Source organism: Neomonachus schauinslandi, chromosome 8, assembly GCF_002201575.2.
Source record: "Neomonachus schauinslandi chromosome 8, ASM220157v2, whole genome shotgun sequence".
NCBI lineage: Eukaryota > Metazoa > Chordata > Mammalia > Carnivora > Phocidae > Neomonachus > Neomonachus schauinslandi.
This window is the reverse complement of record NC_058410.1, coordinates 15,602,837-15,630,755: the sequence shown is the minus strand read 5'-3', so window position 1 is coordinate 15,630,755 and position 27,919 is coordinate 15,602,837. Positions and strand designations below refer to the sequence as shown.

General features: G+C 42.8%; 1 protein-coding gene across 1 annotated transcript in view; it reads left to right on the top strand.

Moving 5' to 3' along the window:
• Nucleotides 1-8,186: 8,186 nt before the first annotated feature.
• Nucleotides 8,187-27,919, top strand: part of AKAP12 (A-kinase anchoring protein 12) — a 94,586-nt gene continuing 74,853 nt past the window's right edge. The window contains exon 1 of the mRNA XM_021693183.2: nt 8,187-8,348. Within this exon, the coding sequence (XP_021548858.1) occupies nt 8,187-8,348 (162 nt within the window). The remainder of the gene's footprint in view (nt 8,349-27,919) is intronic.

The window sequence follows — 27,919 nt, the reverse complement described above, 5'->3', positions numbered from 1 at the left end:
CCTCCACTTTCATTATGTAAATTTAGAATTATGGCCAAAAATGCATGATTCCCAGCCAAACTAATAACTATTATGTAAAGATAATTAAGTTATCATTTTCCCCCCCAAATCTTTCAATACTCAGATTAGAATAATGATATGAAGCAGGAAAAGCACATAAAGTGAATACAGACTTATTAAATATAGAATGGATTTGCCTTCAGCTCTAATTCAGACTCAAATGCCAGTTGATTTATTATTCTCTGGATTTCAATGGGATATGCATGCATATATCATGCACATGGGCCTCAGTGTTTTCATTACAGGCGAAAAAAATCTCATACATATTCATTACTGAATATTTAGGGAAGTCATATAAGCAAAAAACATTTTTTAAAATAAAAGTCATCTATGGGCGCCTGGGTGGCTCAGATGGTTAAGCGTCTGCCTTCGGCTCAGGTCATGATCCCAGCATCCTGGGATCGAGTCCCGCATCGGGCTCTCTGCTCCTTGGGAGCCTGCTTCTCCCTCTGCCTCTTTCTCTCTGTCTCCCATGAATAAATAAATAAAAATCTAAAAAAATAAAAAATTAAAAAAATTAAAAAAATAAAACTCATCTATAACTATTGTTCAATGTTAAATAATTCAATGTAATTATGGATGCATCTCAATATAATTATGCTGAGTAAAAAAAGTCAAATGAAGAAAACTATATATACAGCAGATGATTCCATTTCTTTTTTTTTTTTTTTAATTTATCTGAGAGAGGGTGAGAGAGCGTGCATGCGTGCAAGGGGGGGAGGGGTAGAGGGAGAAGCAGACTCCCCACTGAGCAGGGAGCCCCTTGGGGTGCTGGATCCCAGGACCCTGGGATCATGATCCAAGCTGAAGGCAGACGTTTAACTGAGCCACCCAGGGGCCCCTAGATGATTACATGTCTATAAATTTCTATAAAATTCTGGAAAATGCAAACCCATTTGTAGTGACAGAAAGCAGATCAGTGACTGCCTGAGAAGGTAGGGTGGGGCCAGAGGGGCTAGAGAGAGGAATTACAAGGGCACATGGAGAGATTTTTGGGTAAATGATTGTGCTCATTATCTTGACTATGATGAAGATTCCAAGGGTGTATGCATTTATCAAAACTCATCAAATTGTACACTTTAAATGTGTGCAGTTCTTTCTACACCAATTAGACCTGAATAAAACTGTCAAAAAATATTCTAAGGGACTGTTGACAACTTTCAATCAGAGGATTTGTTCTGTACAATTTTACTTGAAATACTGAATATTGCAGTCACTCACTGGATATTAGTATCACTAACCCATCATTTTTACTGAAGAAAACACCCCTTAATTTTGCACTCTGAAATAATCAGTGTTTTAAATTCTCTCATAGAAAGTAAAATTTAGGGGTGCCTGGGTGGCTCATTTGGTTAAGCATCTGCCTTCGGCTCAGGTTGTGGGATCAAGTCCCGCATCGAGTCCTGCATCGGGCTCCCGGCTCGGCGGGAAGCCTGCTTCTCCCTCTCCCACTCCCCCTGCTTGTGTTCCCTCTCTTGCTGTCTCTCTCTGTCAAATAAATAAATAAAATCTTAAAAAAAAAAAAGTAAAATTCAAATATTTTACTCATAATTTCTTCCAAAGAATTCTCAAGAGCACAATAACATTCAAAACAACATATCCAAATGATTATTTCATTTTTCAAAGTTTTCACTGATTTAGTAGCATAAGCATCTGCAGATTTTGGAATCTTGTTTATGTAATTAATTATGCTCCCAATGAAGTTGTAATGAAGTCACATGTTGGGGGGAAGGAGGGGGAGGAAAAGTGTATCTAGTTTCACTATTGATTTTCTATCTTTTATTCTGATTTATCACAGCTACCTGCCTATAGATACTGCATTTGTAGGAGTGACAGGAAGTCATTAGAAAAGAAAAGAAAAAAAAAAAGCAGCCAATAGAATTGAGATCAATCCCCAAGAATACAGAATCTCACCACCCATCAAATGAAATTTAGATGGGAGTTCTAGAAAATGGGATGAAATAGCTAACCTCTCCTGTGTACTTGATTTTGGTAATTCTTCAGGTCAACCATTGGTCTTTTCATTGCTAATCACATGCAAACAATAACGAAGTATTTTTTGATGTCAAAGATAGCAAAAATATTGTAGATCTGAGATTAAAAATTCACAAGGGGGGGTCGCCTGGCTGGCTCTGTTGGTCTTGATCTCAGGGTCATAAGTTTGAGCCCCAGGTTGGGTATAGAGTTTACTTAAAACTAAATAAAATCTTTAAAAAAAATTCACAAAGGGATTCAAGTTCATAGAGGAACATAAAAATCTCTCAATAATTTACAATGTGTGTTTCTAATGTCTTTTTTTTTTTTTAAAGATTTTATTTATTTATTTGAGACAGAGAGAATGAGAGAGAGAGAGAGCACATGAGAGCGGGGAGGGTCAGAGGCAGAAGCAGGCTCCCTGCCGAGCAGGGAGCCCGATGCGGGACTCGATCCAGGGACTCCAGGATCATGACCTGTGCCGAAGGCAGTCGCTTAACCAACTGAGCCACCCAGGAGCCCTCTAATGTCTTTTATAAGTCAGCAAATGTCGACTTATGAAACCCAAGTTTTCAGCCCTGAAAAGTCTCAAGCATTTTGCCTGGTACTTAACTCAATAAAAGTCTGATGAATTAATATGTTAAAATATATATATATTTTAAATATTGGATACTTACAGGACCTCTGTAGAATTTGTGAAGTGATTTGAAGTTATGAGGATTAAGGTAACTTGGTCTGCCCTGGGGAGTAGGAACCTTCCGGATACCTTCGGATACCCTCCAAAAATACCCAAAGATACCCGGAGAAATCTCTCTCCATATTGGGCAAATAATTCACTATATTGTGGTTCCAGTCATAAGTGTGTGGAGAGCATCCTAACTCTAGAAAAATGAGGAGTCAAAGTTATCCTGGCTTATTGTTCACTGCATTTCAATTGCATTCATTCGTTTGCTTATATTTTAGACACATCTTGAACAAAGTTTAGCTATGGCAGCTACATCAAACTTGTTCTCTGTGAAATTTGCTTTTTTTTTTTTTAAGTTTTATTTAAGTAATCTCTACACCCAACATGGGTCTTGAACCCCAAGATCAAGAGTCACATGCTCCTCTGACTGAGCCCATACATAAATGAAAAAAATTTTTATTTATTTATTTTTTAAATTATTTATTTGAGAGAGAGAGAGAGTAAGAGCAAGGAGAAGAGACAGGGAGAGGGAGAAGCAGACTCCACACTGAGCAGGAAGCCCGATGCGGGGCTTGATCCCAGGACTCTGGGATCATGACCTGAGCTGAAGGCAGATGCTTAACCGACTGAGCCACCCAGGCGCCCCTGAAAAAAAAATTTTTTTTAAATTTCTATATATATTATATATGTAAATATAAATACAAATATATATGCATATATGTGTATGTATATATATATATATATATATATATAATTAACTTCTCCACCCTGCCACCTTTCTTGTTACTTTAGTGTAATCTTGTAATCTTAGATCTGGGTCAGGAGCCAATCTTAAATCTTAGTAAATGAAACTGATAAGACAGAAAGCTGGCTTTATAGTTAACCTAAAGCAATAGGTTTCTTGAAATTTAGAAATTTAGCATTTGCCTGTATTTATGATGTATGTCTACAGGTGGTTGACCTTTGAACTTCATCTGTATATTGAACTTTTTCTGTAGCTTCTACATGAATGTTGGATTATTAGTTAGTCATGAATAAAATAAAATTGTCAATTCTTATAGTTTTCCAGTTTACAATTAGCAAATGCAGGAGAGGAGAGGAGGAATTGGGTTCTTAGGTGATTTAGGTATCTTGATGTAAGTAATTAGCTCAGAAAAAAGTAGGCTTCTTATTTAGTGAATACAATGAAGTTACACGTGGTAGTTTCAAGACTGAAGAGTTTCCATGTTTTAAGTGAAATTGCCTGAAGGCTTTGTAGCTAGAGAATGAATCTGTGGGGGTAGAGTTAAGTGTTGGTTTTAAGTTGTTTTAATAATTTTAATTATGATTGCCTTTTCAAGGGGTTGTAGTAACTCAGATATAACATGTTTCACATTTGTGAATTCATTTAAAACATATTTGAAGAGGTTTTGGTGTGTGCCAAGATGCCTAGCTATGACTTTAACTCTTACTGGTAAATCTCGTGTGGCCCGTCTTTCCGGAGAAGTTAAGCATGAAGCCTACAAGTTCAGCCTGCTATACCAGCAACGTATATTTGTTTTTGCGAAATCTCAAGCTGTTTTTGTGAGAGTATCAGCTCTCGCAGGGGAACCACTCTACCACCAGCTGCCCCATGGGAGAGGATGTGGGGGACACCTGTGTCCTGCTGTTCGGGGGAGAAAGGGCCGCGGGCTAGAAAGCAGGGTAACCGACAGCCTTGGACTGAGAAGTGGAAAATCGAGAACAGTTGCCTTCCTCTCTATCGCTGACACTAATCCAAGCAATTCTTTTTTTTTTTTTTAAGATTTTTTTTTTTTTAATTTATTCATCTGACAGAGAGAGAGACACAGCGAGAGAGGGAACACAAGCAGGGGGAGTGGGAGAGGGAGAGGCAGGCTTCCCGCTGAGCAGGGAGCCCGATGCGGGGCCCGATCCCAGGACCCCGGGATCATGACCCGAGCCGAAGGCAGACGCTTAACGACTGAGCCACCCAGGCGCCCCTAATCCCAGCAATTCTAAAGGTATCTCCAAAACCCTAGAAAAGAAAACCTTCGTGACTTGATTTAGAGCCTTGAGTGGGAAGCACAGTAACTCTGTGCTTGGCACCAAATAGGTACTTACTTGGTAAATGTATGTTGAAAAATAAAGGAATCAGGCAACTAGTTGGCTCAGTGGGTAGAGCATGTGACTCTTGATCTCCGGGTTGTTTTGAGTCCCACGTTGGGTGTAGAGATTGCTTAAAACAGTAAAATCTTAGGGGCACCTGGGTGGCTCAGTTGTGAAACATCTGCCTTCGGCTCAGGTCATGATCCCAGGGTCCTGGGATCAAGCCCCACATTGGGCTTCCTGCTCCACAGGAAGCCTGCTTCTCCCTCTCCCACTCCCTCTGCTTGTGTTCCCTCTCTCGTTGTGTCTCCCTCTGTCAAATAAATAAATACAATCTTAAAAAAACACAATCAAACAATAAAATCTTAGGGAAAAACATGGATGAATGAAAGAAATGAATGTAGTGTTCTGAATAGCGTATGTTCTATTACATTGAATGTTCTAAATAGTATATCCAAAAGGTTGGGAAATGTCATTGCCAGGGATAATAAATAGTACAACTACTCTTCTTAACAAAAATAACAGAGAGTAACTCCCCAGTTTACAAGTAAGATGGAAAAGGATTCTTTGGACAGTCCAGAAACCAAAGGTGCTTGTGTGAATCTACAAAAGAGCCTGTTATTCCTTTTTTTTTTTTTTTTTTAAGAGCCTTAAAATAAGATTTTGCTGGGGTGCCTGGCTGGCTCAGTTGGTGGAGCGTGTGATTCTTTGATCTCAGGGTTGTGAGTTCGAGCCCCACACTGGGTGCGGCGATTACTTAAAAATAAAATCTTAAGGGCACCTGGGTGGCTCAGTCAGTTAAGTGGCTGCCTTGGGCTCAGGTCATGATCCCAGGGTCCTGGGATTGAGCCCCACGTCTGACTCCCTGCTCAGTGGGGAGCCTGCTTCTTCCTCTGCCTGCCGCTCCCCCTGCTTGTGCTCTCTATCTCTCTGTCAAATAAATAAATAAAATCTTTTAAAAATAAGTAAATAAATAGGGGCGCCTAGGTGCCTCAGTTGGTTAAGCGACTGCCTTCGGCTCAGGTCATGATCCTGGAGTCCCGGGATCGAGTCCCGCATCGGGCTCCCTGCTCAGCGGGGAGTCTGCTTCTCCCTCTGACCCTCCCCCTCTCGTGCTCTCTGTCTCCCATTCTCTCTCTCAGATAAATAAATAAAAAAAAAAAATCTTAAAAAAAAATATAAGTAAATAAATAAATAAATAAAAATCTTAAAAAATAAGATTTTGCTTAAAAAAAAATCAGAATATGAGCATTTTCATGGCCTGAAAAATAAACACAAAGCAAGTAGTTGCTAGTCTAGGCAGACACTGGTGATGTCTTCCTCGACATGTGGGTTGTACACCGTTGGCTTGAAATCTTTGACCTTGTAATATTTCTCCGAAAATTGGAAAGCTAGATGTGAAAAGCTTTGTTAAGAATTTCCCAAGAACTGAATAAATATAATCTCACAGAATGGACAGAATGGGACATTTTGATAGTGTTTGTACTACTTACTGATACATTTTCACATGTGCTGACGTTAATCATTCTCAGATAGGCTTTAATAGCATTTTTAGCCCTTAACATCTTAGGTGAGGCCAAAATGCCACTTTTCACAGATATCCCTGAGAACAGAGAACACACTGGAAGCTTCCTACGGAAGGAGAGTGAAGTGTTGTACAGAGGCTCAGTGTGGGAAGAATCCTTGCTCTTTTTTGCCTACCAGCTGTGAAATCTTGAGCACCTGATCTAATTTCTCTGGGTCCATCTTCCTCCACTCCACTGGTAAAATGAGAATAATAGGATCTACCTCACAGAGTTGTTGTAAGGATTAAATATGATTAGATATGCAAAGTGCTTTGAACAGTGGCACATAGTGAGTACTGGAATGTTTCCTAAGTAGTAAAAAATTTAAGTTGAAATGGATGAAATGCTTAAAAATTATGAAAACCAACCATTTTGCTTAATACTGCTTAAGAAGCGATACATTCCAGAGAAAGTGGCCTTTATGTACTTCTTCAAAAAAATGATAAATGTGGAAAAATTTTATGCTGGATAACCATATGCCATTATACTACACGCCACGGTTAGGCACAAAATATTCCACTACTGAATTAACCGCTTACGTCAATTCTCCACTAACTTGTACAGAATCCGAGTATGGGATATTTATCAGGTATCTAGTGTCGATATTCCGAGTTTCTTCATTCTTCCAACTCTTTGTGAACACTAAGGCACTTTGTTGCCACTTAAAACTGGGGATGATTTTTCTTTCAACCCCAGCACCTTCAGGCTTATGTACCCAATAATCCACCTAAAAATTTGATTTCGTTCAAGTATTTGTTGGCTGCCTTCTCTATTCATGTAACAAGTATTCAAGAATATGAAGGATAGGAATGCAAGCCCTTCGGCTGATATTATTCGAAGCCTTCATCTATGGAGAATTACTGATGGCCCATGAAGAAGAGATCTATGTCGTCATGTCTCAGCATGGCGCGAGGGAGAAGTGGCCTGGACCTCCAGCATCAGGCCCTCAAAGAAGAACAGGCACATTTCCAGTCACAGCCTCACTTCCCTGAACTCCCCAAGGAAGGAGGCCAGCCAGTGTCGCTGATGGCATCGCCTGACATCACTAGTTTCGGATGATAGGCGAGCTTGGAGCCGCCTGGCCCACCTCATCCATGGCCTGACTGCGCTACCCTCTCGGTTCCCAGCTCCTGCCACGTGAGGTGTCCTAATATGGGCAGGCTCCGGAGAAGCCAAGGAGCGCTTGCCTTTCTCCTGCTAGTGGGGAGGAGGCAGGAACCAACATTCAGAGGATAACACAGTCCGAAGGAAAGCAACTGGGGATTTGGGTTCGCTTGCTGGGCGAATGGAAAAGTGCGCTGCAGCAGAAGCTCTGCCTTGGGTTATCAATCATTTAATAAACCTCAGCAAATCCAATCTCCCCGAGGGGCCTTCTGCCCCCCCTCCCCTTCTGCAACCCTGGGTCGTCCCCCAGCTCGCGTCCCCATTTAGGAATGGGAAGCGCCCGGGGGTCGGGGTGGGCTGCCCGCCTGGACCCTGGCTCGAGGCTCGGGCTGCGCCTCAGGTCCTACAGCCTGGGGGGAGATGCTGCTGCAAGGCGTGTCTGGGGCTGTGCTCATGTGATGAAGCGAGGGGAAAACAAGGGGGAGGAGGAGGCAAAGAGGTGGCTTTTTTTTTTTTTTTTTTTTTCTTTTAAGGAGTTTGCCGCGAGCGCGTCTCGTTCATTCGCAGTCTGGGCGCGTTCGGAGGAGGACGGCGGGAGAGGAAGGCGTTCCTGGGACCTCGCGGGCGCACGGCTTCTCGCTCTTCTCCACGTTCCTGCGATTTGGGGGAAGGTGTAACCGGGCAGCTGGGCGTGGGAGAACCGCAGAAGAGCCATGGGTGCCGGGAGCTCCACGGAGCAGCGGAGCCCGGAGCAGCCGGAGGCGGGGAGCGCGACGCCGGTCGAGCCCGAGCCCAGCGGCGGCGGCCTTGCGGCGGAGGCGGCGCCCAGCGCGCCCGGGGACCCGGCCATCGCTACCGCGGACCCCGCCACCAAGGTACGGGCGCGCCGGGCCACCTGCCCCGGGGACGGGGGTGGGGGTGGGGGGTGGTCCCTCTTTTTTCCGCCTGCCAGAACTTCCCGGCCCGTCCAGCCCATCTGCAAACTCGGGAGCACGCACCCCTCTTTCTAGCTCTCCAGGGTCTCATGCGCCGGGGCGGGACCAGAGCAGCAGCGAGCGCGGCGGGTTTGCATCTTTGTCGTGGGTCTCCGGGGGAGGCGACTGCGCCATCCGCAGTAATAAAATCCGCCCCCCGCCCCCCGCTGACAGCCTTTCTCCGCACTCTTCCGGTGGGAGCGACCCAGCCCGCGACGCCCGAGCTGCTCGGGGGAGCCCGGGGGGGGTGGGGTGGGAAGTGAGCCACCCGCCGAGGGTCCTGCGCCCCCCGCCCCTCTTTCTCCCGGATTCAGAAAGTCAGCTGTTGGGCCAGGACCCGTGTGGCAGCGTGGCGAAGCCGCCACCCGTGGGTTCCGCGCCGCGTATGGTCTTCGGCACCGGCTTGTGCGTGGAGAGACCCGGGTTTGGTACCCAGCCCTGCTGCGGCTGCGGCTCGAGCCGACACCGCCTTCCTGATGCAGAGAAAGCCTGGGGTGTAGCTCCCTCTGAGCCAAAGAGAAACCTGGGTAGACGCTGCACTTCCAAAAGGAATGACAGGTTTCGTAAACAAGGCAGCGCGTCCTCCTTTTCGCTCAGTTCATTGCCTGTGGACTCAAGGGATAAACGTACTGGGGGAGTAGTAGTTAGAAGTTCCCAAACGATGCGGTCAGAGACGTAAGCGAGGATTTCTTACCCTTATGTCTATGCAGACAGTGCTGAACCTCCTAGAGATTTTGTATTTTATAGTCTGAAGTCTTCAAGGCTGAAATATTTACTCCTGGCCGCTATAGCCGCCAATACCGTGACTTGTTTGATTGTTGTATTTTAGATCTAGTTTTCCAGGACGTGTGTTCATTAGCAAGGCGTCACCTAATCTGTTTTGCGATATCCTTATAGGAAGATGGTGGATAACTTATCATACTTCATTTTTTTTTTCCCCAAAACCCCCATGTGTTTCATGGGTTGGGAAGATGGTGGATAACTTATCATACTTAATATTTTTTAAAAGCCCCAGGTTTTACATGGGTTCACAACCCGTGTTTTATCTGAGGATACAAAATGTGAGGAACTTTAGATGTTTACAGTGTGAAAAACACCCCCCCCCCCTAAAATCTGGGTAAATTTCACAGAACTGTGACCTCATTGCCCTGACCTCTTTAGCTGTCCTAGTCTAGTTTGGGCTGAGAGACTGCACTTAATTAGATTACTTCTAGTCTTTAACTTATAGCTACTTGTAAAACCCATGGCCCTGGGGCTGTAGATTCTACCAAGAACAAACTGCTAGAATATCTAATTTTCCAAGACAGTGCCTAAGCTTTGGGCACATGTAAGGTGCAATCCTGTTGAGGTCTAAGTCACATTTTAATATTTAAGTGTGTATCACCTTTTGATGCTGATTACTGCCAAAATGGCCACATAACCAGTATTTAGCATCCAGTAGTGAAAGTGGTTTTAAGGTGTAATTGTTAAAAGCTTGCAACTGGGAACATTTTTTCTTGGTTTTTCCTACTTCACGTCTTCTTAAGAGTTCGTGCTGAAATAGGATACTTAATCCCTTCCTGGTAAACTTGAATTTGTTCATTTAAAAATATTCTTTCCATTCTCTTTTTGTCCTTCTTCCATAACCTTATCCTCCCTTCCTAGTCGCCACCATCTTGAAGCAGCCAAGCAACCTCCTTAAAAAAAAAAAGACTTAAATAACATCTAGAATATCATTGAGCTTTTTGGCATACTGCCCAGTTATCAATTTGGAGACAAATCAATACACTTACATGTATCCTTGGAAAATGCTGTCGTTTTTCATTTTCAGCTAGCAAAATTTATTACACAGGTTTTCAAAAGTCCTTTTGAAAAGAACTCCCTAATTAAGAATGACTCAGCACATAGCTCTTGCCTCCCCTCTTCGCCCTGTGAAACTCCAGTTGCTGACCTCTGAGTAATCCCATCTGCCTTTCTAGTCTCCTGTAGCCCCACAGACCCTTCCCAGCAGTTTGCTGCACATTTGTGAGGTTAGTGACTTGACTGTTGTCCTGGTTCTGGATGCTCCACGAGGGCAGGGACCATATCTGTGTTTGCTCAAGTGTTCCCCCATCCCCCATGGGTGGCATGCTCCCTGGCCTGTAGGACCATACTGGCTCCCTGGTTTTGATTGGACCCTGTCAAGTTGGGGAATACCTTGGGCCATCTACTTTTTCTACAGTTTAACCTTTGACCATGTCATTATTGTGCTCTCTGCCTCATGTATCAGATAGTGACTAAACCAAATAGGTCTGGTTATTAGTAGACCAAGTGAGTATTTTGGCAAAAAACTGTGATGTAGAGGTTCTCCAGAAATAAAGTGGCTTGTTGGCATTGCAATTTCAAATTGTCTTTAATCTCAAATAGACAAAATAGTATAAAATGTAGGTGGCTCAAATGAGACCACTTAGTTAGGAATTGCATCTTGAGCTTTCTTGACTGGGTGTGTGGACATTTGGGGGTTATACTAATACACCCCCCCTTCACTGGTAGAATGCTGATCACTAATAAAGGCTATTAACAGATTTTTTCCATCTAAATCATGTTTATATCAGATGCCTGCTGACTATTTAGTCATCCAGTTTACTTTCTCTCTCTTTTTTTTTTTTTTTGCTAATTATGTTACCAGTCATTTACGGAGTAAGTACTCAGCCCTCAGAAAACATTACACTAATTGAATATCACTTCTATCAGATCATATGGAGTGTAAAAAAAAACTTGATTACTGAAGCCTAACATTTAGGGGCACTGAGGCACAAGTCCATAAGTCCTGGGTTTATCTGGTGTATTTCAGTAAAATGGAAGGAATCTTATCTTCCAGTCAATCTTTTACAATCTTATACATGTAAATTCTGGGGGACAATGGAATCAATTTAGGCTTAATTTTGAGACTTGGCCATTTTGGCCACTGCAGGGGCAGGAATGTTAGACGATGCAAATGCAAGTAGTAAATAAAGCCTCCTATTCCCCAATCACCTGTTTTTAAAAGTTTGTCTTTGAGGGCGCCTGGGTGGCTCAGTCGTTAAGCGTCTGCCTTTGGCTCAGGTCGTGATCCCAGGGTCCTGGGATCCAGCCCTGCATCAGGCTCCCTGCTCAGCAGGAAGCCTGCTTCTCCCTCTCCCACTCCCCCTGCTTGTGTTCGCTCTCTCCCTGTCTCTCTCTCTCTCTGTTGAAAAATAAATAAAATCTTTAAAAAAAAAAAGTTCGTCTTTGAAAGAGTATTTTCACTCAGGTGTCAGTAGAGGGTGGGATGACCAATGACAAATTTCCTTAGAGTCTGGCAAATCTTGATTTCTTGAGCCAAGTTACGTCTGGACAATCATAATTCTCTGAATTATCCTTTTTGTATTTTCTGCTCAATCAACGACTTCAGAGCTGAAAATGGAGCAGTGGTCAGTTGTAACCTTGAGGCCAGTGTCCCTGGCAGGTGGGAAGGTGGGGACTCTTTTCTGTCCTTCTGGTTATGGTTCCATTTGGTTACAAGAGCTACGAAACACCAAAAAGTAACCGTGTACTCAAATAGAAGAATCCGTCATCTGATTGGTAGATTAAAGGATGTCTTTGCCCTCTGTGCACTGAAATAGACAACAGAGTTAGCCAGCTGCATTTCAGAATCCTTCCCAGCCTGAGGTGTAGGATGCTATCTCCCCCTTGCCTTCTGTTTACAAAGCGGGAAGGGAGAACAAAGATGACCTTACTGTGGTTATGCCCCAGTTTTCTAATAAGAGGGCCAGAACTTAGGATTCAGAGAATTATGTTTGTTAACAGTGGCCTATTGTGTGTGTGGCTACCTGTATTCCTATGGATTCCTCCCAGATTACAAGAGGTGCTACTTTCTGAGTAGAACGCAGTCCAGAGACATTGGAGATGTGGGTGTGGTGAGGATGATCATTTAGCCTGTGGGGATTGCATTGCCATCCCTTTAATCCGTTTCGGGTTATCCGTGTAGGCTAGTGGATGTGTGAGATCAGTGGATTTCCCCTTGAAATACTTCTGTGATGAACAGGCCTTAAACACGCATCCTTTTGGATACACTTTAGGTCGGCTAATCTCTTGCCTTGATCACTTGAAAGCAATTAGAATAAGGATCATTCTAATTTGGTATTTTATAGGATAATTAATAAAACAGAAATAACATGTTTTGCTTTAAAATGGCATGAAGTTCTTTTTCTCCATCAGCTGTAACACATTCAGTATTAGAGAATACCACTGAAAGGAAAATCAAGCTAAATGGTGCTCTCATCCTTGGCCTCTATACTTCTATGTGCTATAGTCTATTCATGAAGTGAGAAGTTAGAATTCAAAGCACTGAGAAAAAGATATCAGTACTTTTATCTCATAAAAAAAAGCCAAACTAAATATCCTTGAATCCAGTTCTTGTTCTCTTATAACCTGAAAAAATTATAACATAGAATGTTTCATTTTAAAATAATGGAGGGGGCGCCTGGGTGGCTCAGTCGGTTGAGTGTCTGCCTTCGGCTCAGGTCATGATCCCAGTGTCCTGGGATCGAGCCCCACATCGGGCTCCCTGCTCAGCGGGAAGCCTGCTTCTCCCTCTCCCACTCCCACCTGCTTGCGTTCCCTCTCTCGCTGTGTCTCTCTCTGTCAAATAAATAAATAAATAAATAAAATCTTAAAAAAATAAAATAATGGAAAAACAAAAAAAGCTGTGTTTGTAAGAGAGAAGCACTATATATTATAAATGTGAACTTCTTTAAATTTTCAAGGGGCGCCTGGGTGACTCGGTTGAGCATCTGCCTTCAGCTTGGGTCATGATCCCAGGGTCCTGGGATCGAGTCCTGCATCGGGCTCCCTGCTGGACGGGGAGCCTGCCTCTCCCTCTTCCGCAGCGTGTGCTCTCTCTTTCTCTCTCAAATAAATAAAATCTTAAAAAAATAAATAAAATTTCAAAATCTATAATTATAATTGACTTGTCTATTTAGATTTTGGACGATTTTCTTGCAAATTAGCACCTTAGTAGAGATTCTAAGGGTTGGTTTTTGTATGATCATCCTCTTGTTTCCTTACTCATTAGTACATCTAATAAAAGGATTTAGGAGAAGAGGTTAATAATCTGTAATTTCAGTAATACATAATTCATATTTCTTATCTTGAATAATGAAGTTATTTAAAACTGACTATAATCTGACTCTCTTGAATCATAAAGTCTTCATAAGATCAAAAGTCCTTGTTCATTGTTGAAATTTTTGTTTAAGAGCATTGCATAATAGGATTTATTTAATGTTTATTTTAATTTTTTTAAGATTTTTTTTTTTTTTTAAGTAATCTCTATACCCAACATGGGGCTCAAACTCACAAGCCTAAGATCAAGAGAGTCACATGCTCTCTGGACTGAGCCAGCTGGGTGCCCTTAATATTTTATTTTTCTAAAAATGTTAATGGTTGAGGGGCGCCTGGGTGGCTCAGTTGTTGAGCGTCTGCCTTCGGCTCAGGTCATGATCCCAGGATCCTGGGATCGAGCCCCACATCGGGCTCCCTGCTCCGCGGGAAGCCTGCTTCTCCCTCTCCCACTCCCCCTGCTTGTGTTCCCTCTCTCTCTGTGTCTCTCTCTGTCAAATAAATAAATAAAATCTTTAAAAAATAAAAAATAAAAATGTTAATGGTTGAGAACTTTGATTTGTGGAGTATGGTAAAAAGTAAGTCTTCTATTACCTCTTCTTCCCCCAGGCATTCACTGTGGATAGTTTGAAGCCAATGTTGGTGGTCTCTTGCATGTTCTTTCAAAACTTGATGCATGTACAAGTATATAAATAATAGCGCCATTTTTTTTAAAGTAATCTATACAATGTGGGCCTCAAACTCAAGGCCTCGAGATCAAGAGTGGCATGCTCTACAGAGCCAGCCAGGTGCCACGCCCCATGTTTTTCTTTTTACAAATAAAATCATATCACATATGTTCTGCTACTTTAGGTTTGGAATATCTTTTCATATCAGGACATAAAGACTTACCTCCATTCTTATTAATGGCTACATACATTTTCCCTTTATGGGTTGAAGTGCAATAAAAGCTTAACCAATCCCCTGTGTTTACATTGACATTTTCCTGGTCTTTTGCTGTATTAAATTAACACAGGGAATATCCAAGCCCAGATATCTTTGTATGTGTGCAAATGTATCTCTGGGATAGATTTCTGCAAGTGGAATTGCTTGCTCAGAGCATTTATATATATGCATTTAAATTAAAAAAAAATTTTTTTTTAAGATTTTATTCATTTGAGAGAGAGCCTGACCGGCGGAGGGGGGTTGCAGAGAGGCAGAGGGAGAGAGAGAGGGGGGCAGACTCCCCACTGAGCAGGGAGCCGGATGAAGTGAGGCTGGATCCCAGGACCCCGAGATCACGACTTGAGCCGAAGGCAGATATATAACCATTTGAGCCACCAGGTGCCCTTGCATTTAAAATTTTGATAGTCCTTGATAAATTTGCTTTCCAGAGAGATTCTGTGTCATTTTAGGTCCCCACTCTGGAGATCAGCACTAGTTTTTGGATGATTTGCCTCAGTGCAGAGCAGATTTTCTAATACTTGCCATTCTGCACCCACGTTGGCAATTCAGTTTCCTCAGTGCATTTTTAATTATGTATATTGGCCATATGCTCTGCTTCCATGTACCACCCGATCATGAACTGGACTGGCTTCCAGAGCATTAAAGGCTATGGTTTATTTTACTGTTAATTTTTAAAGACCCCCCCCAAAATTACTCATAATAGGGAAAAAGCAAGTTTAAAAGTAAAAAGGTTGCTCAGGTACTGTTCGTATTTCCTTCTCAAATTCATAAACAGTCTTAATTTTATTTGCCTGGACAATGACCTACTTCTTTAGCAATCAGTTTTAAAGTTTCTCCTCTGGGAACAATCTAAAATCATCCAGTTGCCAGAAATTTCTTCATACTTCTGATCCATGAAACGTTGGAACCTGGGACTGGGGCTGGGGGCAGCAGAATTCTACTCTTGGGAGAACAATAGGCTAAAGGCCCTCCCTTAGGTTCTATTCTCATTCTCATGACAAACTACAGCCTGGTTCTGTTAGCTGGAATAAATGTGCTTTCCCAGAAAAAAGTAGGTGCTCAAAGCACAGAAATGACAAGATCTTTCCCAGACCATGTTAGGCTTCTCTCACTCTCTCTCTCTCCTTTTTTTTTTTTTTAAGATTTTTAAAATTTATTTTTGTAAGAGAGAGAAGAGCAAGCAAGCATGAGTGGGGGGAGGGCAGAGGGAGACGCAGACTCCCTGCTCAGCAGGGAGCCTAATGCGGGATTCGATCCCAGGACCCTGGGATCACGACCTGAACTGAAGGCAGACGCTTAACCGACTGAGCCACCCAGGCGCCCTGATCTACTGCAGGCACTGTGCCAGGATCTGGGGCTACAAAGAGTGAACTCCAAGAGCTCAGGACTAAGAAAGTCACATGCTTTCCTTCCCACATAGTTAGCTCCTGAATCTGCTCTAAATGAATTGTTTTATGTCTGGAGGGAGAGATCCAAATTCATTTTCTATACTGGTTACCTACTGTTTCCAGTAGTATTGATTCAGTAAGTCCCCCTGTTTAAAACTCGTTTCTGCACATATGCATAAATCTTTATTGATTTTTCATTTTGCTTTTAAAAATTCCCTGCTGTGTTTATTTGTATAGTAAATTAAAAGCATTAAGGGAGTGGCTAAAATGTTATCAGTTATAATAGCAAGCCTGGGTTTTTGTTTTGTTTTTTTTTTTTTTGACAGAGAGCACAAGTAGGCAGAGAGGCAGGCAGAGGGAGAGGGAGAAGCAGGCTCTCCGCTGAGCAGGGAGCCTGATGCGGGCCTCGATGTGGGGCTCGATCCCAGGACCCTGGGGTCATGACCTGAGCCGAAAGCAGACGCTCAATGACTGAGCCACCCAGGTGCCCCAACAAGCCTGTGGTTTAAAATACTTTTCTGTTCTACATCTCAGGTGTTAACCTACAGAGGCCTCTTTAGGCAACAGGTTTGAGCAGTGGAAACTTGAGGCCAAAGAGCCCAGGGCGACCACCTGGCTGAATACAGATGGGCCCATCAGGCAACGCACCTCAGACTAGCTGTAGGCCCTCACTGACCGGTGGGCTACTTAGACGCAGGCACAGTTACCATAAAAGGGAAGATTCCACACTTCCCCGTGCCTCCTCACCTTCCCGCTTTAAGTATGGCCCCCACCCACTGCCTCTTGGCAGACAGCCCCTCCTCTGCTCTCCTGTTCACTGCCCCCTTGCAGTGTATTCAGTAAACATCTATCTCCTTTGTTCTGCCCTGCTTGAAGCCCGATCCACTGGCTTCCACCTGATCGTCACCCCACATATGGGGGCCCCCATCCGATCGAGACACCAGAGACACCACCTTACCCTGGTCTGCCGTGGCTATGGTAAGTTTATACATCCGTAAATACAAAAAAGTAAGTGGGAAGCAGATGTTATCTTCTAAACTTAATTTTTCTTGGTATGTATTAACATGCATTAAAATTGGTCAAGTGTTCCAGGAGCGCCAGGGTGGTTCAGTCGGTTAAGTGTCTGCCGTCGGCTCAGGTCATGATCCCGGAGTCCTGGGATCAAGCCCCACATTGGCCTCCCTGCTCAGCAAGGAGTCTGCTTCTCCCTCTCCCTCTGCCCCTCCCTGGCTCATGCTCTCTCTCCCTTATTTGAGAGCACAAGCAGTGGAGAGGGAGAAGCAGGCTGCCCATTGAGCAGGGAGCCTGATGCGGGGTCAGCAGGACCCCGGGATCATGACCTGAGCCGAAGGCAGACGCTTAACCTACTGAGCCATGCAGGCGCCCCTCAAATAAATAAAATCTTTTAAAAAAATAGTGAAGTATTCCATAAACACACGTGAAAGGCATTGGTCTAGATGCTTGGAGAGATGAAGAGAAAAGAACACGCAGCATTATCCCCGAGTGCCTCATATAATCCAGGTGAGGTGATGAGAGTCCCTCTAGGAAATAAGGATAATTCAAATAAACTGGATAGACATAGAAGAATCACCATTGCTTGGTACTTGTCTTCACAGTGAATTGTCTAGGTAGCTGCTGTGGAAAGGTAAGGACATTTTGAAGTGTTGCAGGCACATGAGGCCATTGGCTGGGCCAGCAGATGAAAGAGGCATGTTTGTAAGGGAGCGGTGGGAAGGGCATGGTGCACGGGCCTGCACCTGGGCATCGGGAGAGCTGCCCAGGAGGCAGAGAGCTGGTGAAGGCTGCTCATGAAGAACACAGCAAAGATGCAGTTGCCACATGAGTGGATGATCTGGGAGCGTGGGGGGGGGACAAGACCAGAAAGGGTGATGGGGGGAGGTCGTGCTAGCAAACATCATGATCTGATGATGTATCAGGTGTCTGTAGGGCGCAGTGGGATTGGGTGCAGGGTACAGGCCTGACAGGAAGGCAGTCAGAAAACCGGAATGTCAAGACTTCAAATACTGAGTACTTCCAGCAGGCAAGAACATTCCCCTCATGGTGTAGGTTGCTATTAATTGTGAATTGCTGGGTCACTGAGCCATGCCAAACAATGACAGATGCTTCAGAGAGTATCTTGGGAAGGGAGAACATGACCTGGTAGTAACAACTTGGGACTTCTGAGAAAGGAGTTTGCAGCCGACTTGACAGGAAATGACAGAGGGCTCTCATGAGAGCCATACCATTCCTCTATCAGGGGTTCCTGTCTGAGCAGAGACCGCCCGCATGGACGGCAATCCAGGATCGTGGGGTGGTGGGTGTGGGAGGCATAGGGACAGGTCACATGCCATAGGATAAGTAAGAGGTGATACTGTGGAAGGAACTTAGGGTACTGGCTGTGGAGAAGGTGGAAATGAAAGTGAGTATTAATAGAAAACTAGGTAGAAGAGACGCCACTGGATTGAACGGCTGTTGGACCCACTGAGTCATCATACATCAGTGACTCTCACCCCAGCATGGCAGGTCCTCCTATAATGAGAGCGCCTGATCGTTGACTTGGATTCCTTCCATTTGCAGGCAAGGAGTCTAGGTAACATGGGGACTGTTTACCTTTACTTTCAAAGAAGACATTTCTTTGTCATTTTTTTCCATCTCCACTGCCTGCCCTCTGGTTTGTTGTTCAGAGGACGAGTTATGGTTTGCTATTTTTCACGTCGGAGCGTATGACTTCTTACTGAATTGAGCCATTACAGGCTCTGAGCTTGCTGGCACAAGATCAGTTGTCTGTCGTCACTCCCTGATATTGACCATTTTTATTTAAGACCTGTTTTGGGGTTTTTTTTTTTAAGACCTATTTCATTGCACCCTTGGTAGTTTTCCTTACTCTATACCATACATATTGTTGTGGTGCATAGAACAAGATTGTTGATGTGTTTTATGGTTTCTCATCTTTGTTTACATTTTCAGTGCTGGGTGATAATTTTTCACTACGTTAGCAAACTGTAGAATGCCTCTTAAGAAACTTTGGTTTGAAGTTATCCTTCATTTGGGTTTTTATGTAAAACCGTCTTACTCCATACCCATAACAAAGAGGCTATGCAAAGTTCAACCTTAGATGTGGTCTGTCTACTTTGAATTTACAGTCTGTATACACACAGTACAAGGGAGGGATGGAGATAGGCTTGTTATCTATAGGCCATTGCAAAGAGTTAGCCAGTCTCTCTATGATGAATTTTTCTTAGAGAAATGACACATTTAACCAGTACTTAGACATAAGTTTTGTTTTGTTTTTAGTTTTTATTTAAATTCCAGTTAAGTGAAAATACAGTGTAATATTAGTTTCAGGTGTACAATTTAGTGATTCAACACTTAGACATGAGTGTCTGACTCCTGTAATGTTAATCTAAATATTTAAATGGAAATTTTTGTTCTTTGGCTCTGTTTTATATGAAGAAAGTTATTGAAAAGTAGTGGAAAATGTCACCACTAACGTTTACTAAATCAGTCTTGATTATTACCATCTTTTCTCCAATCCTGACAGAAGTTAGCGTATAAAACTTAAAAAGGAGTTGACAAGTAATGGGGGCAAAGCCCCAGTTGGTTTGGTTTTCTATCTGATGTTTTTCTTTGTAAAACCTTCAAGAGTTTAAGTTAACTTTAAACTCAGTTTGATGGTAGTTTTAGATCTGGCTCTTGTTTACAATATAGAAAGTTGTTTTGCTTTGATTAAAACGAAGGTTGATTATTCTTTTGATACTAATTAAAGACATACTAAGGTCTTTGGAACGCTCAAAAGGTTTTTGTCCTCCATGCAGAGTCTGTGGTGACTGAAGAGGACCTACAGTGTTATCTAGAAAGAAAGATTTCAAGTCAGTTCTGGAACTGTGCCTGATAAACAGTCCTCCAGGACAGGGAAGAATGCAAAGAATGCTTAAGTATTCAGGGAACTAGGTCATGGTTTAAAGTATTACATTTGTCAGAGAAAGTTTCTCAAGCAGGCCCTAGGATCCTTGGATCCCCACTTATTCCTTACCCAGGGTGCTTTAGTCTTCGGCAAATTAGGTGACTGAATTCACTTCTCAGCCTCTAGGAGGGCTGGGCTAGAAGTAGCAGATCCGCCACACTCCCCTGCACCACCAAAAAGACAACGTTAAAGCTCTAGGTTAGTGACCGGAAAAATCAGAGATGGGATGTGGTTTTTTGTGGGGTTTTTTTTTAATTGCATCATCTCAGACTAAAAATTACTTTAAGAGTATGTAGGCAAGTGATAATAGACTGTAAACATATTTAGAAAGAAGAGGGAAATCAGAGTGTTCCTTTTAAGTGAACCGGGTGTCTGTCTGTCTTCTTTCTTTCTTTTCTTTCTTTCAGATTTTATTTATTTGTAAGGGAGAGAGAAGGAGAGGGAGAAGCAGGCTCCCCACTGAGCAGGGAGCCCGATGTGGGACTCAGTCCCAAGATCCTGGGATCATGACCTGAGCTGAAGGCAGACGCTTAACCGACTGAGGCACCCAGGTGCACCGAACTGGGGGTCTTTCTTGGCTGCCAGTGATAAGCACTGCAGGGGACCAGCTGAGTTTCCCGTAACTACATGTGACCACAGTGCCCACAGTTTGCTGTGGACTTAAGCTCGTAGAACCCGTATTTTGCCCTGAATTGTAGCTGAGTGTTGGACAAGAGTCACGAACATGACAGGTCCTGAAGGCAAGAGAGAGAGTGCGTACTCCGACACCAGGGAAGGTGACCTAGAGGATGTTACGGAGAGTATCCCCCGAAAATTCATATGCTGAAACTCTAATACCAAATGTGATGGTATTAGGAGATGGGGCCTTTGGGAGGTGATGGGTTAGCTACCTTCTAAGAAGAGACAGACAGCTTGCTCTCTCCCTACCATGTGAGAAGACAGCCCTCTTCAAAGGTGGAAGAGAGCTCGGCCTGCACCTTTCATCGTGGACTCCCCAGCCTCCAGAACTGTGAGAAATACATGTTTGTTGTCTAAGCTGTGCTAATTTGTCATAGCCCAAACTAAGGTAGAGGAAATGGCATGTCTGGTGAATTGTTGAAAAATGGAGGTGCTTGAGAGGAGGCAAGAGAATGGAAAAATAGTGAAATAATAATAAAAATTTAAAAGTGATAAAACAAGGCATGAGGGAGCCTTGTCATATGGGGAGAAATACCAAGAGAAAAATGGTCTAGGAAAAGCTGGGCGACCCATTCTTTCTTAACTGCAGGACTTTGCAGAATCTTTAATATGTGGCATCTTTAGCCAAATGCAGTTGACAAATGCTGGGCTGGAGATGTGAGCGGAGCTGGAAGAGTGGTTGAGGAGTCTGGAGAGGTAGCTTGTGGCTCTGCTGTGGAGAATGTTGAATTCAAGGTGTGACTCCTGCATTCTGCATGTATTGTGATTGGCAATGTGAAGCCAATAATTAATTGGGATCCAAATCTACATCTGTTAGCATGTAGGCGGGGACTGAAAATAACTTTGTTCCTAATCTGAGACTGAGAGAATAATTCTAAAATACTAGGGAAATATGTTCTTTTTTGGTGGGGGCACGGGAAGGATGGGTTTTCATTTCATTCATATAAAAACGATTGTATTTTTTACATGTAATTTTTAAATTAACCACATGTAGAGAGATTCCTCCTCTGGTTAAAATGGAAAAATATGGAATATGTCCCAGCTTTTAAATATACGTTATTTGGGAAATGCCTCAGATTATCCTGAGATGAAATAGTTCAAGTTTTCATATCCTTATTTAATGACGTCTAGATTTGCTAATATATTTTGGTGGGGGAGGGCAGAGAAGTAGAAAGTTGAGGCAACAATAAGGATCATTAAAATTTGGGGGGTTGAGGACAGTTTGGATTAATTTCATTGTTAGATAAGCCAGATAATTGCATCAGATTGAGATTATATTCAGTTTCTCGTGAGTCTAATAACTGTTTATAGACTCAATATTTATAGCACTTAATTGCATGTAGAGCTAAACATCCTAGCTAGCACAAGCCACGTTATGCCTTCATACTTTCCTTTAACCGTATTTTCTGGAGCCAACGACAATTGGGCTACTGTGGAGTTAAATGCTGTCAATTATTGTGTTCCTCAAACACTTTCCAGCTCCTGTAATGAATACTGGCGGTATTGTAACTGTATGTGAACTTGAACGAAGATCAGGGGAAGGTCAAAATAGAGCCTTCTTGAATGGAATTGCAAATTCTTCCTCTGGCAAATAAGAGTAAAGAGAAATGTCACCCATTTGTTGCTTTTTATGGTCATGAAGAAGGAAAAATCCTCAGAGCTTATGATTCCTTTGCTATGAGCTGATCAGCTGGCTTATTTGGGCTTTGGATGAGAAGTTGAGAAAGATACTGATATATTTTTTTCTTGAGTCTGATTAAAGCAAATCAAAGCAAATAACTGTATTTGGGGTTGTAACTAAGCTAAATTTTAAAGAAAGTTGCTTCTTTTAAAACCTAAAAGTCAATGTAGACTTGTTTTAGGCCATAATAAGCAGGAGCAATTTAACCAAGGCATAAGGCACTGATTCTTCCTTCTTAATGTTTGATATTACTGTGTTTATTTTTATTTTTATTTATTTATTTAGAGCAAGAGAATACATGAGGGGGCGGGGTAGAGGGAGAGGGCAAGAGGATCCCAAGCAGGCTCCACACCTAGCATGGAGCCTAATGTGGGGCTTGATCTCATGACCCTGAGATCATGACATGACCTGAGCCGAAGTCAAGAGGGAGAGCTTAACCAACTGAGCCACCCAGGCACGCCCTACCGTGTCTGTTATTTTAAGTTCGTGTATACATAGTGTATTGATTGAATATGCCCCTTTCCTGACCCTTTTCTTTAGTATAACTTTTGTGCTTATTCTCCCACTAAGCCTTAACAATGTCAGTGGAAGAAATGGACCTGGACGTGACAGTTTAGTGCGCTCTCCCCACATCTGAGGTCTCCTGACACACTTGTGCACGGTGTTTCTGTGTTGACTTCAAGGTTGAAACCTGTATAGAGAATGAAGTAAAGCTATGCATAAACCTTAAGGGTCAAGTACATACAGAAATATAAAAAAGTTCCTCCTCTCAATGACTGTCAACTCTCGAATGTTGGTTGTTTTTGAGTATCCATTAGGCACCAGGCGGTTTTGGGGGGCACTTCTACATACTTTTCTTGTTTTACCAATAGCTCATAGCTTCAGTGTGGTAAATGGTATCATCCCCATTTAAAAAATGAGCCCACAAAGTGAAAATTTAACTAGGAAGTGGAGCTTTTGGTTCACTAGCTCTTGAGTTCAGCACTAGAGGTCCCCCTGTGGTGTGCTCAGCTCCCAGTTTTGGGGCTGGTGGGTAGGGACCACTGCAACGTGAAGTGGGTCTTGGCTATCATGCCAAAGAGATGTCCTATTATTTTTTGATATCTCTTATTATTAACTTCTGGGATACCAGACAGCTCCTACAATACCAAAGCTCTCTGTTTTTCTAGGTATTTTAGAATATATGCCTGTATCTGTAAATGGCAAACGATTCATTTTTATTAGCCAACCTCTTCTTTCTTTTTTTTTTTTTTTAGAGATTTTGTTTATTTGACAAAGAGAGAGACAGCGAGAGCAGGAACACAAACAGGGGGAGTGGGAGAGGGAGAAGGAGACTTCCTGGCAAGCAGGGAGCCCGATGTGGGGCTTGATCCCAGGACCCCGGGATCATGACCTGAGCTGAAGGCAGACGCTTAACGACTGAGCCACCCAGGCGCCCTGCCAACCTCTTATTTCTACTGACCTCACTCTTCCTACCCCATCATGGCCTGGAAATAGCTGATGCCAGGCTGTATGAGCAATTTGGGTTTGGAGGCAAGTCATATACAACCTTAAATAAGAATCGATACCACTTGTTTTTCTTTTTAATTTGGGTGTACCTGAATGCCAGGCCCATGTAATCACCCTCTTTTCCCTTCCTGTTTTGCTCTGCCCTCCTGACATCCCAGTTCATCATCCAACCTACTGTACCCCGTTGAACTCCATTCCACGTTAAGCACATTTCTTCCCTTAGGACCATCCCCCAGCTGACTTGCCCTCTGTGATCAAGGCATTGTCTTTAGGAGTTTGTCTTCTCCCAGGGTTTTAACACTAAATTATGTCCCGGTTTCAGTTTCACGTACACATCTGTGTATTATTAGACAAATTGACCTTAAGAGTAGCATTCCTTCTGTCCCTTTTGCCCGCCTCTTCCCATAAAGGGGGGGAGTCTCTTGGTATCTTCACCGTCTTGGAGAATGGTATCCCTGTCTTGCTGTTGTTCTTCCTGTCATTTATCCATGTCCAGGCTCCCGTGAAGTTCTTTTGGTTCTATTTCTGCTTCCTCGGATCTTTTCTTTTTTTTTTTTTAATATTTTATTTATTTGAGAGAGAGAGAAACAGCATGAGAGGGGATAGGGTCAGAGGAAGAAGCAGGCTCCCCACCGAGCCGGGAGCCCGATGCGGGGCTCGATCCCAGGTCTCCGGGATCATGACCTGAGCCGAAGGCAGCCGCTCAACCATCTGAGCCACCCAGGCGCCCTCGGATCTTTTCTTTATTCCCCAGTTTTAATTATCCTATGCAATATATGCAGCATTCATGTAAACTAGTCTTCCTACTGGTCTCCAGCTCCCACCGCTCAGGTTAGTGAGTGGGTAGGAATAACCACTGTGTTCTGCAAAGGCAAACAAAGTGGAAATAAGGTTGATGGAAAATCATTCCTGAAAGTTGAAAAAAATCCGCTAGTCGTCCTGCCTGTAGCCGTTTTTCTCTATATACAATTGCTTTATAGATGGAGACGGTTATAAAGTGGACATACCCTGGACCCCTGTAATTGGAAAGGCCCTCTGCTTGCAGGTGTATAAAGCCCTCCAGACTTTTCTTTGCTTCCAGCCACACACCTATGATTCCCTCATTCTTCATTCCCAAGTTGTGTCTTGAGCATTGAGAGAGAAGACAAAAACCAGTGGTTTATTAAATGTTTTCTTTTGATCTTCTATACATTTTTCTTCCTTTCAGTCCATGAATGTGGTAATAAGGGGACGTTCCTTTCATTGCATATTGAATTTTAAGTGCTTTCCTGTGTAGTACGGTAGCATGTCTACATGACTGAAGTTAATTTTCCACCACCTTGGGCATCCTAAATGCAGACTGTGGAATCTTGATCACATTTGTATGGAAACACAATTGTAGTTTGGGCTATAAATTTATTTCATTATTGGGCTGGCGTTTATTTTGGGAATTCTGTTTGAAGCAGAAATAGGGCCAGTTGACTTAAAGGTTCAAACATTTGATTTATTGGTATTTTAATTTTCAACAAATCGTGTCTGGTATGAATTAATGAAAGTTTAGAAAGTCTTTGTTTTCCTTCTCCCCACCTCCAGTAAGAAAATCCCTTAAAGCCTCTATGATTTTTATTACAAACAGCAGGCTTAGGATGGGAGGGACCTTAGTGAAGCCATTGTGTATCAGGTCTGTTTCACAGGTGGGTACTGTCTCACAGGGCATGCTCAGTCCCTCTTTCTAAAGCTGAAGAGACATTCCACAATGAATGCCTGCCAAGTCTAAGGTTTTGACAAGTTTTCTGGGTCTCGGTTTCCTTATACATCAGAGTTGAAGCCCATTTTCTTTGCCTGCAAACCAAAGACAGTTTACTACCCAAAGTTCTCAGCCTTTAGATTTATTTCTTATATGAAAAAAGTGTTGATTTGACTTCCAAAGTCCTTTCTTCTCTTAAACTTAAAAATTCTGACTCAACGCTGATTCTCTGAGAGTCTGGTAATCTAAAGGCTGAAGTACCACTGCCTAAACTAGTAGCTTTGGACTTTTTCTAACTCAGGACTCGTATGGCTAGAGCCTTGCGAACTGGTCTTTGAGGCATCCATTCAAAAAAATACTAAATTCCTTCTGTTGGTATATTTTCAGTCATTGCTACTCCCCAGGCTCTCCTGAGATCTGGTGTTCACTGGCTTGGCTTCCATTACATCTGTGTGCTGTTGAATTCTGAAACTGTCCATCTCCATCTGGGACACCTCTGTTCCATTGTCTTTTGTCTCTTCAGGCTGAGCCCACCCACCTCAAATCTCTACCTACTATTCTCTTCCCTGTTGATGGCAGTTTCCAGGTTGGGGTAGGCGGAGAAGAGACTTCTGTGAGGAAAGCTAGTGGGATGTAGAAGGGATGGAATGAAAGAGAGGAAAGGGAGGGAGAACATCCTTACACCAAGACAGAAAGCAGGAGCAGGACGTGGTCCTTTTGAGTCACGGGCTGACAGGTCCTCCTTGAGGACCAGAGGCAAATCCTGTTAGCTCGGAAATGTTGTATGTTTCAAACAGTTTATTAGCTTTGCTTGGTAAGAGAATAGGATCTGTATTTAATGCAAAATCATAGATGGTCGTTCATTTGTCAGTAAATTCTATATCAAGATAGTATATACAAGTGCATGCTAAAGATATATTTTTATTTTTTATTTTTTCATTTTTTAAGATTTTATTTATTTATTTGACAGAGAGAGAGACAGCGAGAGAGGGAACACAAGCAGGGGGAGTGGGAGAGAGAAAAGCAGGCTTCCCACTGAGCAGGGAGCCTGACACGGGGCTTGATTCCAGGACCCTGGGATCATGACCTGAGCTGAAGGCAGCTGCTTAACGACTGAGCCACCCAGGCGCCCCTAAAGGTATATGTTTAGATACTATAAATGTGTATGTAATATTTCTGGTTAGAAAATGAATTTAGCGGGGGTGTCTGGCTAGCTCAGTCAGTTAAGCAGCAATCTCTTGATTTCGGCTCAGGTCATGATCTGGGGGTCATTATATCAGGCTCCTTGCTCAGCGGAGAATCTGCTTGGGATTCTCTGTCTCCCTCTCCCTCTGTCTCCCCTCCCCCCCCAAACACGTGTTCTCTCTTTCTCTCTCTCAAATACATCTTTCAAAAAAAAATGAATTTAGCTTAAAAAATCTCATTTACAGAAAATGACATACTGAAGCTTAAATCTGGGAAATAGAATTTGTCTAAAACCTAGGTCTTAGGGACAAAATTTGTGGATGTAAATTAAAGGGTTCTTCTTGCAAAAGCTTTAATTAAGATAAAAATTCACACAACATGCAGCTCACCCATTTAAAGTATGCAGTTCAGTGGCTTTCAGTAATTAAAAAAATCTTAATTGAAAAATTATCATTGAACTGGAGGCAGGTGATACTTGTTAATTGATCTGCTATAGGTGCTCGTGTCTGCTTAAATCTTTTCCTTCATTGGAATCCAGCTGGCCCCTTCTAAATTTTTTGAAAAATTAAAATTCTAAGAAGGGAACTCCTATTGCTATTTGAGCTTTAGCCTCTGTAGGGGTTTCCATTAAATCACTTAGCTAGATTAACTTCCACTCAGTAGATTTAAAATACAACAGAAGAAAATGAACTTGAAAAATATAGCTGAAGAAAATAAACTTGAATATATTAAGGAGAAAGGATAATACTGCTTATTAAAAATCAAACAGGGGGCGCCTGAGTGGCTCAGTCGTTGGGCGTCTGCCTTCGGCTCGGGTCATGATCCCGGGGTCCTGGGATCGAGCCCCACGTCGGGCTCCCTGCTCGGTGGGAAGCCTGCTTCTCCCTCTCCCACTCCCCCTGCTTGTGTTCCCTCTCTCGCTGTGTCTCTCTCTGTCAAATTAAATAAAAATCTTAAAAATAAATAAATAAAATAAAAAAAATAAAAATCAAACAGTACATAACAAAGGTATATAAAAACCAAATCTTTTTCCTTACCCTTCCATCCCCCATCATTCTCCCTCATCAGAAAGAACTACAGTTAACAGTGGTTATAATATCCTTCTTGGGCTAGAATGGCTTACTTAGCAGATATGAAAAAAAAATTAGTGATCACTAGGAGTCAGGTTGGGTTCACTGAAAATAAACCCAATAACCAAATTTAATTTTTTGTTTTGTTCTTCCTTCCTTTCTTGGTCTTTTGTTGTTGTTCAGGTTCCTGTACTATAGAATTTTTGAGAATGAACCGGTAGTGTTTCTG